This window comes from Dendrobates tinctorius, unplaced genomic scaffold, assembly GCF_039654945.1.
Source record: "Dendrobates tinctorius isolate UK_male_01 unplaced genomic scaffold, ASM3965494v1 ptg000016l, whole genome shotgun sequence".
NCBI classification, from domain to species: Eukaryota; Metazoa; Chordata; class Amphibia; order Anura; family Dendrobatidae; genus Dendrobates; species Dendrobates tinctorius.
The window spans coordinates 44196232-44208959 of NW_027361684.1; the positions used below are offsets into that span (position 1 = coordinate 44196232).

Genomic DNA, 12728 nt, shown 5'->3' on the forward strand with positions numbered 1-12728 from the left:
ATGACATCAGTAGGGGTCCCATACCAAGCACCCCCACCTATCAGCTGCAATCTGCTCTGACCAGCGCAGTGTACAAAGAGGAACACAGCAACCCTGTACATAGTATGGTGGCCCTGCCAGGTACTGTGCCTTAACTTTTGGCCAGCCCACATAAAGAGGACTTGTCATTTACTATAAATATGTATTTTACCTGGTATAAATGCCGCCATTCTTCTGAATCTGGTGTTGTTTCTCTTTAATTCCTACTCCATCTCCTAAGATATCACATCCTATTCTCTGTATGTAGACCTAGACTTTTTAGCCAAGTAGGCATGGTTCTCGACTGTACTCTTTGGCAGTCTTCTTGATAGCCACACCCAACTGGCTAAAAAGACAAGATCTCTGAATACGGAAGAGAACGCCATATCTCAGGGACAGAGACGTGCAGGAATAAAAAATAAACAGTGTCAGATTTAGGAGAACAGAGGTCCCACCGGGTTAAAAAAAAAACCCAAAATCCGTTTATACAGACGAGTCCTCTTGAAGGCCTTGTACCAAAGCCTAGCACCAAGAACAGTGCCCCCAGATAAAACACACTGAAACACATAAAGATTATTGGTGTACAACACAATCTCTCTGGATTCTGTATCACATCAAGTAAAACAGAGACATAGGGTATAGTGTAAAGGGAGTGTTTTTTTGGGGGGTCATTCATTAATTATTTATTTTTGGTAGCCCACTCATTGCCCATATCACTGAATGACACAAGCCTTAATTAGTACAAGATTTGTGTGATGGAGATTCCAGATCTGTACCATCTGTTCGTCCAGCGATCACAGTGTCTTGTAGAGCCATACTTGCCTTGTGAAAGTCACTAGTGATCTCCATTGCACTACGTCTCCTTAATCCTGTGCATCCTAATTAATGTTATTTAATGTACTGCTAATTAGTCACATCCATTCACATTAGCACATATGTTATCCTACATCTACCAGCGGAATGACAGAAGCACTTCATAAAATGGAATATTTGCTGCTGTCCAGAAGCATTAACAGTTCATGAACCCAGATCCTCCATCAATCTGACACAGATATTACTGGGATCATTGAAAGCACATGGCATATACTGTAATGGCTAATGGTCACGGACGTACCCTAAGCAGGCTACGCTGCACTTACAGAACATATGTCTGCTCAGCATTGGGCTTTGGTACAATATTCTATCCAGCTCTATTGATTGTGCTAGAGAGGAAGCTTTTATCTGTATGGTTGGCACTTATGGAATGAGAGCTATGAAAATAATGTTTTTTCTATTACTGGGAATTCTCCATGATACAAGTGACATCTGTAACATATGACTGCAGCCGTTACGCTGTATCTGCAGTTTATTGCAGCTTTGATACAAGATGACTCCCTTGTGTAATACTTAATCACTTCTAGTGTTGAGCAAAGTTGGTGAAATTTGATTCGACAGATCATCTTCATCGGGATCCAAGGGGTAACATTTCTCCTTATGGAGAGTGACATGTTAAGCATGCCGAGATGAGGAGACTGTAAGGCGCAATGTCCCTCTGGAAAACATTTCCCAGAGGGGCATTGCAGCTTAAAGTCTCCTCATCCGCAAGGAGAAGCATTACCCCTTGGATCCTGGTCAGACATCTCTCAAACAGCCAAACCAGATCTCACATTTTGCACTGATGAGGGGCAGTACCCCGCAACACAGTATCTGCAAATTGAGTTTCTGGTTTTGGCTTTTAACCTAAGTCATGTGACAAGGCTCGTTAAAGGCTCGAAGTTGAGTTTTACGATTGCTTCTTCCTATAGGTGGCGCTAGAGTTCTAGTCCTCTTCCTCTCTGAAGTGAGAATTAACAGATCATAATGAATTTTGAAATTTGGCTCCAACTTCTTCACCATGAATGGAATGTGACTTGAGTGCTTTGAAGTCTCTCCAAATAAACCATAAGAAATATAGGTTATTTTTCTTTTTGAAAGATACTTTCTTTACCCCAGCTCTCGTCTCATCCAGCCATGTAGTCCCTCTCTGCTCTGGTTTACTCACAGCTCCGGCATCCTTGGTCCCCCCAATCTGGCTAAGCCTCATGTGACGTCATGAGAAAATGGAAACGGTCTTAGGAGCGCAGGAAAGAGACTCAGACAAGAGATGGGGTTAAACCACAATGCGTTTCGACAGAGAATCCGTCTTCATCAGGTGGAAGTTCCATTTTCTCATTGCTCCTATCCTCCATTGGAGGTTTTCGGCTGGAGCTGCGGTGGAGACCTGACATTTTTGTCTGCCCCTGGGTTGCTTCCTAAGCGCTCCTCTATGACCGCTTATCACTGACTCTTATTCATGTGACGTCATGACCTCATGGGGGGAACTTCAGAACATTTTGAGGTCTGGTTAGCGCGAAGGGCAGAAGATGCCAGGACAAGACTGAAGACTGGAGCAGAGCTCAGACGTGAGCAGAGAGGGGTTGCATAGGAAGTCAGTTGTGTTTAATTTGATTTCATTCTCTCTCGCCCTCTGTCCCTTTAGAATTCACTCAACAAAAATTTGGATTTTTCTGAATCGATGAATTTTGGAGAATCCACAATGAATCTGATTAGCTCATCGCATTCCCTTCTCAATCATTTCCTTTTGAGTTCTTCTTTTACATTTTACTTTTTGCACTATAAATATGTCATTTCTCAGTGTTTAGCATCTTCTAACGCACAGAAGAATACTGATTCATGTCCCAACAATGAACCAGTAGTATTATGGTTTATTATTCTGGAATGAACAATTTTTGAAATAACCTCTATATTGAGACTACTATGAAGAGTGAGAAGCAAATCATTCATAATTACCTCGGTAGTAGGATTTAGCTGGCTTTTGAGCTGTGGAAAGACATGTATTAATCATATTATTATGAACACTGTATGTCTCTTATCGTAATAATTGGGACTTTAATGAAAAATAATAATTACCTCCTAATGGGTATCCTCCAGCGCCAGCACCTGTAACTGGACAAAAATGACAATGGAAATGTAAGTATGATGCACCCTCTAGTGTTCACTTTACAGAATGCAGATTTAATCAAATACAGCTTGCAGAAGTGTAAAAATTCCTGGGATATGGAAATAGGCAAAAAACCTTATTGCATATTTTGATTTAAAAGCTCTGAATAAAAATAAACCCATTCCTTTAATAACAAGCAGTGATTTTTTTTTACTCTAAGAGCAGTGAGATTATGGCGCTCTCTGCCACATGATGTTGTAATGGATGATTCACTATAATAGTACAAGGAGGCCTGGATGCCTTTCTTGAAAAATATGTTATAGTTTATGGGTCCTAGACTTTGTGATGGGGCGATAATCCAGAGAACTAGTCTGAATGCTGTATGTTGAGTCTGGAGGGGATTTTTTCTCGCAATATTGAGCAATTAGAATCCGTCTTCCTTTGGATCAACACATTAGGGTATAAGTCATAGAGTCAACTTTAAAACTATGAAACAATGCTGGGAATTTCCATGGGTCATCGATATAGACACAGATATGGAATAGACATGGCCCAGCTAGAGGAAGAAATGTAGAAATGCTATTTACTAAGTGAAAACTATCTGGTGTGGCTTTTGATCTGATAAAACATTTTTTGGGGGGATGTAAGTCACTCCTAGTTCTAAATATACCAGTAAATTGCACAGCATTGGGGGTCACATGCTATTGCCTTCATTAAAGGGGTCACTTAGCCTTTAAAACCAATGGCTTATGTTTAGCTTAGGCTATTAATAGTAGATTAGTTTGAGTCGGAATCCCATATAATTAGTTGCGTCATGATTTTTATCTTTGTAGGTAGACATCTGTAGGAAGGCAAAAAACCCATGGGGCAGATGCTAATTGCCCCATATTAGGGGAAAAATTCCTTTCTGATTCCACATACGGCAATCAGACTAGTTCCCTGGATTAATGTCCCATCACACAATCTAGTATCCATAACCTGTAATATTATATTTTTCAAGAAAGGCATCCAGGCCGCCTAGTACTTCTTTAGTGAATCAGTGATTACACATGTAGCAGAGAGCACCATAATCTCACTGCTGTTACAGTAAAGAATCACTGCCTGCGATAATGATTATATCTTCGTTCCTCTAGGCCAGTGGTTCCCAAACTCCAGTCGTCGCGGACCCCAACAGGTCATGTTTTCAGGATTTCCATAGTGTTACACATGTGAGAGAATTCCTGATGCCTTGATGATACCGTACTTTCATCACCTGTGAAATACTATGGAAATCCTGAAAACATGACCTGTTGGGGTCCGCGACGACTGGAGTTTGGGAACCACTGCTCTAGACGTAGAGGATGCCCCTTTTTACAATAGCAGGCCTAGGTGTATAAAGATCATTATACAGATCCTTGTACTGTCCATTCACATATTTGTACATTATATATATGTTTGATATGCTGCGCACATGCGTCTTCAGAGTTTACAAGGGCTGCACTTTATTCTTGCCAGTACCATATTTTTTTAGTAGCTGTTTAAGATATTGCAGTGTTATTCCAGTCACTTAAATGAAACAATACTGCAATTTCTTGAATCATCTGATCGGAGGGTGCGTCCTAATATCTAATCCTAAAGACAAGCCATCAATTTTCTAACTCATTTAAAGAGAGTACATCACACATGACACTTATATATCTTGTATATGTCGTATATGTGATACTTCTCTTTCCAACCATTGTTCACTGAAACTTTTTGATATCTTGGTAACAGGTGAGGGGTTTTCCAGGACACAGTAGCTTCATGATTTCTCCCTTTATTGCAATAGAGATGGCCAAAAAATGTCCACCTGCTCAAAGATGCTCAGTAAGACAGCCGGCACATCTATACCATGATATGGCAGTAGGCAAGAGTTATGGAAAGCTTAGCTGGCACCTACTCCAAGCTTTCTCAAGGTTGTAATGAAAGTAGGGGCTCTCCAAGAGTAGAAACATTGCTCAGAGGCTTTCTCATGAAATTATATATGATGGGAGATCACTGGTTTAGGGCTCGTAAACCCCATGCAAAACGCGTTGGGGCTCTATTCTTTTGACCTGGTGACTGTCATATGGTTCCATATGGGCAAGTATAGTGTATGGGTCTTTTCAGACATGGTACTCTTATATCCATAGTGATAGTTATACACAAGTTATACACCATGACCTTGAACCATTGCTGATCCCTAGAATATTTCTGTTGCACTTGTTTCCATTGAGACCCACAATTTTGCCATATTATATAACTTTACAGGCATCTGTCACTCAGGTACTGGCTTCTGGTTGTCATCCTCTTTTTATATGTGTGTGTTTTTTAAAATTGTTAAAGTGTATATTTTTTCTACGTAATAAAACTTCTTCTTGTCTTATCGCTATACATTAATTCTTTGGAGCGGCATTAATATCTACCCCCATTATTTCAGTCTTAATTAGGTGGACTTTTTGGAAATACCGGTATGTAGCCAATTGTTATTCAAGTGTACAATCGGTCCGTGTGTTGTCCGTATGCAAAACTTTACTCTACTTCTTGTTTCAGATTAGTCATGCCTGTTATATGCCACTGAGTGCTTAAAAAATTGATTACATTCGGGTGACCATCCATATATCATGTGTTTTTCTCGGATCAGTTACAGTTATTAACATTGTAAACAGTATTTAACTTTTGTTCATTCATTAAATTTGTCATGTTAAAAAAACAGATGGCATACGGATGGAATAACGGATTATACATGTATGACAATACAGCTTGAACATAGTCAGTTTTTTTTCTGGTTGAAAAATGGACAATTTTGCATAAGCTCGTCTGAACTGGGCCTTAGGATAACACAATAATATCCAGGATAGATTTTACTTAATTAAGTATATGGATAAAATAATACCTCCAAAACCAGTTCCGCCTACTCCACTTGGTCCTAAACTACTTCCAGTTCCATAGCCTAAAAAAAGGAATAATAAAGCAAGACTTGGTATAATGATTTCATAGTACTGTATATAAACCTGTAGATTCATTATGATATTAGACTTTTAGGCATTTCACAATGTTTATATGTTGGATATGGGATTTTAATTTAGGAAAAAGACCCTGCTCCCAATGAAATGGTCAGGTATGCCAATTAAATTATCGTGCTGATGGGGTCGTTCTGCAAGATGTACATGCTGGGATCTCGAAAGACTATAATGGGAGCAGGAGTTACATGAAGTGGTTGAGGACAGCTAGTGGGGAGAGGTGATTGAGATGGATTAAAAGAAGGCCTGTATGGGAAGGACATTGGACATTTTGTGGTGAGCAACAAAGGCTGTAAACTCCCCAATAGATGGTTACAATGACAGGTGTTTGTCTCCACACAATTTGTGGTTCTTCTTAACAGACTTGGTCCCTGTTCCCTTAGGTAAAGATAAAAGGGCTTGGTTTGTCCATAAGTCAGATCATATTTGGATTCAACATGGTGCCAATCAGCAATAGATATCTGAAGTGGACAGATTTTGAGATCTTGTGTCATTTTGGTACTGGGGTTAGCAATGGACAGAACAGATAAAACCCTTCATCTCGGCCCTTATGCTTCTGCTTTGTTTTTTGGTGACCAATGCACTCAGACCTCATCAATACCACGATCCAGATCTAACTAGATTGAACACTAATTATGTTCACTAAAGGCTTGCTCAGATTTTTCAGGATTTTATTTCCTTACCTGGCTTAGGTGGTTTGCCTCCAGCTCCTGGGTATTGGCCTACTAATAAAAAAGAAACACAAAAATATTATCACATCTGACTCTTTTCACCTTCTAACCTTACAGAGGAGCTTCAATGTTAACGCTCACCTCCAGCTCCTATGCCTCCAGGGCCAAATCCAGCTCCAGCACCAGGTCCAAAACCAGCACCTGGGCCGAAACCAGCCCCGGGAACTGCACCGATTCCACCTGCCACTCCAGAAACAAGGCCAGCACCATAACCTTGGAGAGTTTAAAAAAAAAAGCGAATATAATATATATATATATATATATATATATATAATACTATTACATATTATAGAGAATATGGTGTCCAGCGTACCTGGCTTGGGTGGTTTGCCTCCAGCTCCTGGGTACTGGCCTGCAAAAAATGACACCTGTATTGACCTTTTGTCCCTTGCTGAAGCATTCTTTCAATGACTGCTCATAATATATGCCATAAAACAACGTCCTCATGATACAGCTGCTCTGTCAGTATTTCTCACTAACACCACATATTTATTGCTATTCTTGGTATTTGAGCATTTTCTATACAGTCTGTGATTAACTTGTTTTCCTCCAGCTGCCTGCAATCTGGTTCCTATCACTAAAACTCCACTGAGACAGGCAATAACAATAAATGCCATTTTCCCAGCTATTTCTCAATGATGCTAGTTTGGCTTACTTCAAGCAAAAAGTTTCTTTATTTTTTCTTTATTTTGATGTTTATGACACATTTTAATGGTTCCAATCCTATGGAATGATCCATATGTCTTTGGCCCCACTGCTCCCTAGTAAAACCTTCTGATGGAATATATTATAATTCTGGCTAGCCCCCTCATCGCTCCAGTGCAACCGTCTGCCAATTAATGCAAGCACTTGACCTGTTCTTCATGCTGTCAAACACCAAACAGATTTACGATCCGTATCCCTTTTATCATGTAAACTCTGTCCAAAATGTACGGTATTCACAAGTGTTTGGCCAGACAGGCTGCGGTATGCTGGCACTACAATATGTATCTGGCGCTAGTGTTAAATTCTCAGGACCATTTACAAATTGAAAAAAATGCAGAGGCCACAGACAGGTCACTCGAGACAAACTCCTCAAAGAAAAACTAGAGCCTCTTCAGGGGATGTAATGTTTAGGCAACCAATTTTTCAAATACCTTCCATGGACATTATGACTTTACAGGGGCCCTTCTTTGTTAATCAGGGCAAGGGGAGGGGAATAGTAAAAAAAAAAACTTGCTCTGGAGTATTGGCAACCATGTATTTCTTGGGGTTCCATCTAACGATTGTGAAATGGGTAAAATTCAGTAATTCTGGTAAAAACACTATTGTACTGCTTGTTGCCTAGATAACCAGCCACCTCTGCAGTCTATCAGAGGTGGGCAGTTTCCTATAGGAGGAGAGTGTGCTTACAAGCTCTTTGCTTTACAGCTTACAAGCTCTGCTCTGTAGAATGCCAGTTCCCCCTTGTGCTCCTGCGATGTTGTAGAGGCCATATATCAAAGAGAGCACTGTCATGTTCAATGTTCAGGATCTCACCACCTCCCAGCAAGCAGGAAGGTAGGGAACAGTGCGCCCCTGAAGAATAATCATGGGACAATGACTTTTCTAGAAACAGGAGAAGATACCGGCTTGATTCAACTTTTGATTTCCTAGCTGCTTGATCCCCGTACAGATATCTGATTTATTTCTCATGAAAGTATTCTGTAGAAATGTCTTTCATAGGTATAACACCTACGTACATCTAAAAAACATTAATTTTCTGATCTCACCTGCACCACCTATGCCACCGGGCCCAAGCCCAGCACCAGGTCCTACTCCAGCACCAGGTCCTACACCAGCACTAGGCACATATCCACCACCAGGTCCAAAACCTCCTCCAGTTAATAATCCAGTTCCAGGTCCATAACCTACAAAGAATTGTAAGAAATCATTGATCCCATAGCTCCATGTCCAGCTGAAATGTAGAAGTAGATTTATGTACCATAATTGTCAGAATATCCTGGCTGGCTCCGCACCAGCAAATAACCAGTACAATGGCTTGTTAGTAAATTGGCATTATTGAAATAAAGTTCGGAGCTTTGTTCAGTTTGGACAATTTCCTAATGCTTTCTGTTGGTTGCTTCCACTGTATTTTTGCTCATTTATTTATATTTAATCCCTGAATAGCCATGCTAGTCATAATGCTTCCTTTTCATGTGAACTAACTGCTATAGATAAGCACTTCACTAAATATTTCTCTGTGCCAAATCCTATTGTGACCTGAGCTGCTCCTTCCTGTGTTGTCCAGTTAAAATCTCCCTCAATTCCGGGCTCTGGAAACTGACAGGTGGGTGGGGCTTGTCACACTTGTGGGCGGGGCTATATTCAGCAGAACTCACTCTGTGTCTGTGAATGCTGCTCCTGCAGACCCAGCTCTCTGTTGTATCTGTATGTAGACAGCAGGGTATATACACATGTACACACCCTGCTGTTTACACTGTGTAATGTATGTACACACTGCTGTATTCCCTTTTATAATGTGAATACCTTCATATCTTTCCCTATCCAATCGATCCATCTCATCCATTCATCTATATATTCATCCTATTCATCCGTCCATCCATCCCATCCATATATATATCCATCCATCCCATCAATGTTAGTGAGGGGGAGTAGCGGATAATCTTTATTGTCAGGACTGCTAGTCTAGGGCTTTATACATTACTTCTCTTCCATGCAGTGCCCTATATAGAAGATGGTGCTGATGCAGTGTGTGAAGCTGGGAGACGATTGAGTGGGAAAGGTTTAGTCAGAGTTACAGGTCTGTGCTCACTGCTGGCTTGCAGCCTGGCACAGCAGTTGATGGGAAATGTAGTCAGAAGGGAGCAGAGGATTGTGAAGAGGAAGTGATCGCTGTGACAACAGACCTGGTGCCAGAGGACAGGAAGCAAAGTAGAAAGATATACAACAATGTAAACCTTAGCAATAAAGGTATATTTGGGATCTTTAGGAGCATTAACCTTAAGCATTTATGACAAAACTAGATGGAGGCCCGATGCTATTGCATCGGGAGGGCGGTAATGTCACGATGGGGGCAGTCTTTGCAGCGTTGATAATCTCTCCCCCCATATGCTCACAGCTCCAGGGCAGGGGAGGAAGCAAAAGACAATACTGACATTACAGCAGGAGATCACAGAGGACACATTTTGTGAGGTAAAATATTGTTTAAAAACAGTCAGTGAAATATTTTACTCACAAAATGAATCCTCTGTGATCCCCTGCTGTAATGTCAGTATTGTCTTTTGCTTCCTCCCCTGCCCAGGAGATGTGGTATGCTCCGTACACGGTCATACAGAAAATTTTTAAAATGAACTTTCATTTGTGGGAAAACCCCTTTAATGTGACCGGCTTCCACAGTGTCTGTGTGTGTGGTGCATATGGCGTATACAGTGTGTGTGTGGTGCATATGGCGTATACAGTGTGTGTGTGTGTGGTGCGTACGGCATATAGAGTGTGTATTTGTGTGTGTGTGGTGTGACGGTGTTCTGCTGGTGTTACCACGCAAGAGGCTGGTATCACCAGCAGTTTCCATACCAGCAGTTTCCATATTGAGACACCCATCACTTGGGTGTCCCAATATGGTGGACGGTGTACTTCCCCCGCTTGGAATTCTGGGATCCAGAGACATCTGGACGGACTAGGATGTGAAGACATTGCAAGCTAAATATCTATTAGATCAGTAACTGACTCAGGATAAACTCTTTAACGGTTACCTGGCTTAGGTGGTTTGCCTCCTGCACCAACTCCAGCTCCGGGAAAACCTAATTTGATAAATAAAATGAATTCCAGATTTACAATTCTTCTGTGTAGCTACAATATTAATTTCAGTACCCTAAAACATTGCGTCCACATTGTACTACTATTTAAATATAGATACAATCCAAATTAAAAATTCAATAACTTTGTACATGCATTCAATTTCTGATCTTATACTGGTCCTGAGTTACTGTCTGTATTAGGGTATCGTCAGCTGAACGTATTTTTGGTCTGTGTGCTGTTCTTGTGGAGAAAGAATAGCACACAGACCCAATATCAGCCTGTGTGCAAGTTCATAGGGGAAATTTCCACTCCTGGTCCTCAGGTTTGTGATAACAATATTTCAGCAGCATTTTGTATCTGGTCTGATTCACAGACCATGCTAGTGCATGTACAGTATAAAGCAGGCAGTTCTTGCACCTGACCAAGGCGATGCACAATCATATCTGCAATCTGCGGATGTGACTGGTCTGAGAAATTCAGAGTTCCATAGGAACATTGACTTGGTCCGTACTGTAAGAGTGCATTCACATATGTACGTCCATTCAGCATTGTGTCCCTCCTGTGTGGCACTGAAATGCCAGAAAAAAATGGAGGCCAGAACTGATTTTAATGTTTTCTATGTGATTGTTTCTAGCATCTTATGCATCAGTTGTTGCATTGGACTGGTCTTTGAGCTGGATGAAAGAAATGATGACTTTAGCGGCTCTTGACCCGGCACAGTGATAGGCTCACTTGTGTGCTCCATGCAGCCTATGAAGATGAAGGGGGCTCAGTTACACTGCCACTTGCCATTCCTAGAGCCATTGTGATTTATGGATCTAATTATTGTCACTCACATCGGTCAGGTGTCATTGCTGTCAGTCATGACAGATCTAGCACCAAACTGTAAACTGAAATGTGAACGTGGCCTAAGCAAACGTTCTTCATCGCAGCTGAGGATGGTCTTAGCTTCACTGCAACAAGCCGCACATACGTTACAGACAAGGTTTAGACATTGACGTGTTGACTTTACTTTTAGTTCACGTTTTAATTACTGTATTTTTCTGCTGTATACGAAGTCCTCAGAATCTCAATAACTGGAGAATTTTCAAATATTCCACAAATTAGCATTTAATAAACTTCACATAACATCTATTTATCTGCACTGATTTCTTATGCCTGGCTCGTACGTTTTCCTTGGAGAGTGGACATAGTTTTCCAACTTAGAAGAAACGGAGCCACATGCTTAATGTCTCTGCAGCATCCAGTAAGCAGCCGATAGCAACATTACAGCTGCAATTTTGGTGACTCAAAGTCTTTTTGGCTCCTCATTTAAGATTTAAAATAATTTTCTCCTTTAGAGTGATTGCCAACTTTGGGTGTTTCCATGGTTTTTAGTGATATAGCCCTAGGGAACAAGAGATCTGCAAACAGCCAGCAACATTTCATTGCCTTTAATAAAGATGTCAACTAACCTGGGGTCAAACGTGCCATCACGGACTAGTCTTGGTTTTCCAAGAAATTTTTGAACATTTTTTTTTTCTGTTTTGTTTCAGTTGGATGTGAAATGATATTAGTACATTCCCCACATCAAAACTGTCAGCGCTTTTCAGCAGTTCATTGATATTCACTGTGACTAATGTATCAAAGTTTAACTGTTGGAAACTTTTATTTTCATTGTGTAACACTATATAAAGTATATGTACTGCTAATTAGGTCTGGAAGGCATGTTCTTGTACAAGGGTGATTGCCAAGGCGGCTGTGAAAACTCTACATTTCCTTTTCTGCTTGTTATCTGATGAATCCTTGTTCACACTGTACATTTTTTCATTACTATAAATTCATTATAAGAAGATCTCCATTTATCATGTCCATTCTTTTCATAGAACCTAAAATTATCGTTTTTTTTTTTTGCATTGATCCAGGGACAAATCAAATTTTATTCAGGTCAAATTCAAACTAGTTGAAGTGATGTAAAAATACTGTAGATGTTATGCCTTATCCTACCAGTGCCTTAGATTAAAACGGTTGTACAATGCACCAATTTACACACCTCCTACCCCAGTGCCTAGACCACCAACACCAGCACCAAGTCCAAATCCAGCACCCGCACCAAGACCGCCAACACCAGCACCAGTTCCTAGACCACCAACTCCAGCACCAGCTCCAAGACTACCAACTCCAACACCAGCACCATAACCTTTAAGAAAAAAATTAAGTGATAAAATGTCAAAATTAAAT

At 40.7% G+C, this 12728-nt stretch overlaps 1 protein-coding gene and 1 long non-coding RNA gene across 13 annotated transcripts in view; one reads left to right on the forward strand and one right to left on the reverse strand.

Moving 5' to 3' along the window:
- The window catches only part of LOC141080521 (uncharacterized), a 200467-nt gene that overhangs the window by 93069 nt on the left and 94670 nt on the right, over positions 1-12728 (forward strand). The window lies entirely within an intron of this gene.
- Positions 1-12728, reverse strand: part of ELN (elastin) — a 96237-nt gene that overhangs the window by 3542 nt on the left and 79967 nt on the right. For all 9 annotated transcript variants that reach the window (XM_073565774.1, XM_073565776.1, XM_073565775.1 and 6 more), the window contains 9 exons: positions 12541-12687; positions 10463-10510; positions 8480-8617; positions 7042-7080; positions 6810-6941; positions 6681-6722; positions 5871-5927; positions 2947-2982; positions 2827-2856 (listed from right to left, as the gene is read on the reverse strand). In XM_073565774.1, the coding sequence (XP_073421875.1) occupies positions 2827-2856; positions 2947-2982; positions 5871-5927; positions 6681-6722; positions 6810-6941; positions 7042-7080; positions 8480-8617; positions 10463-10510; positions 12541-12687 (669 nt within the window). The remainder of the gene's footprint in view (positions 1-2826; positions 2857-2946; positions 2983-5870; positions 5928-6680; positions 6723-6809; positions 6942-7041; positions 7081-8479; positions 8618-10462; positions 10511-12540; positions 12688-12728) is intronic.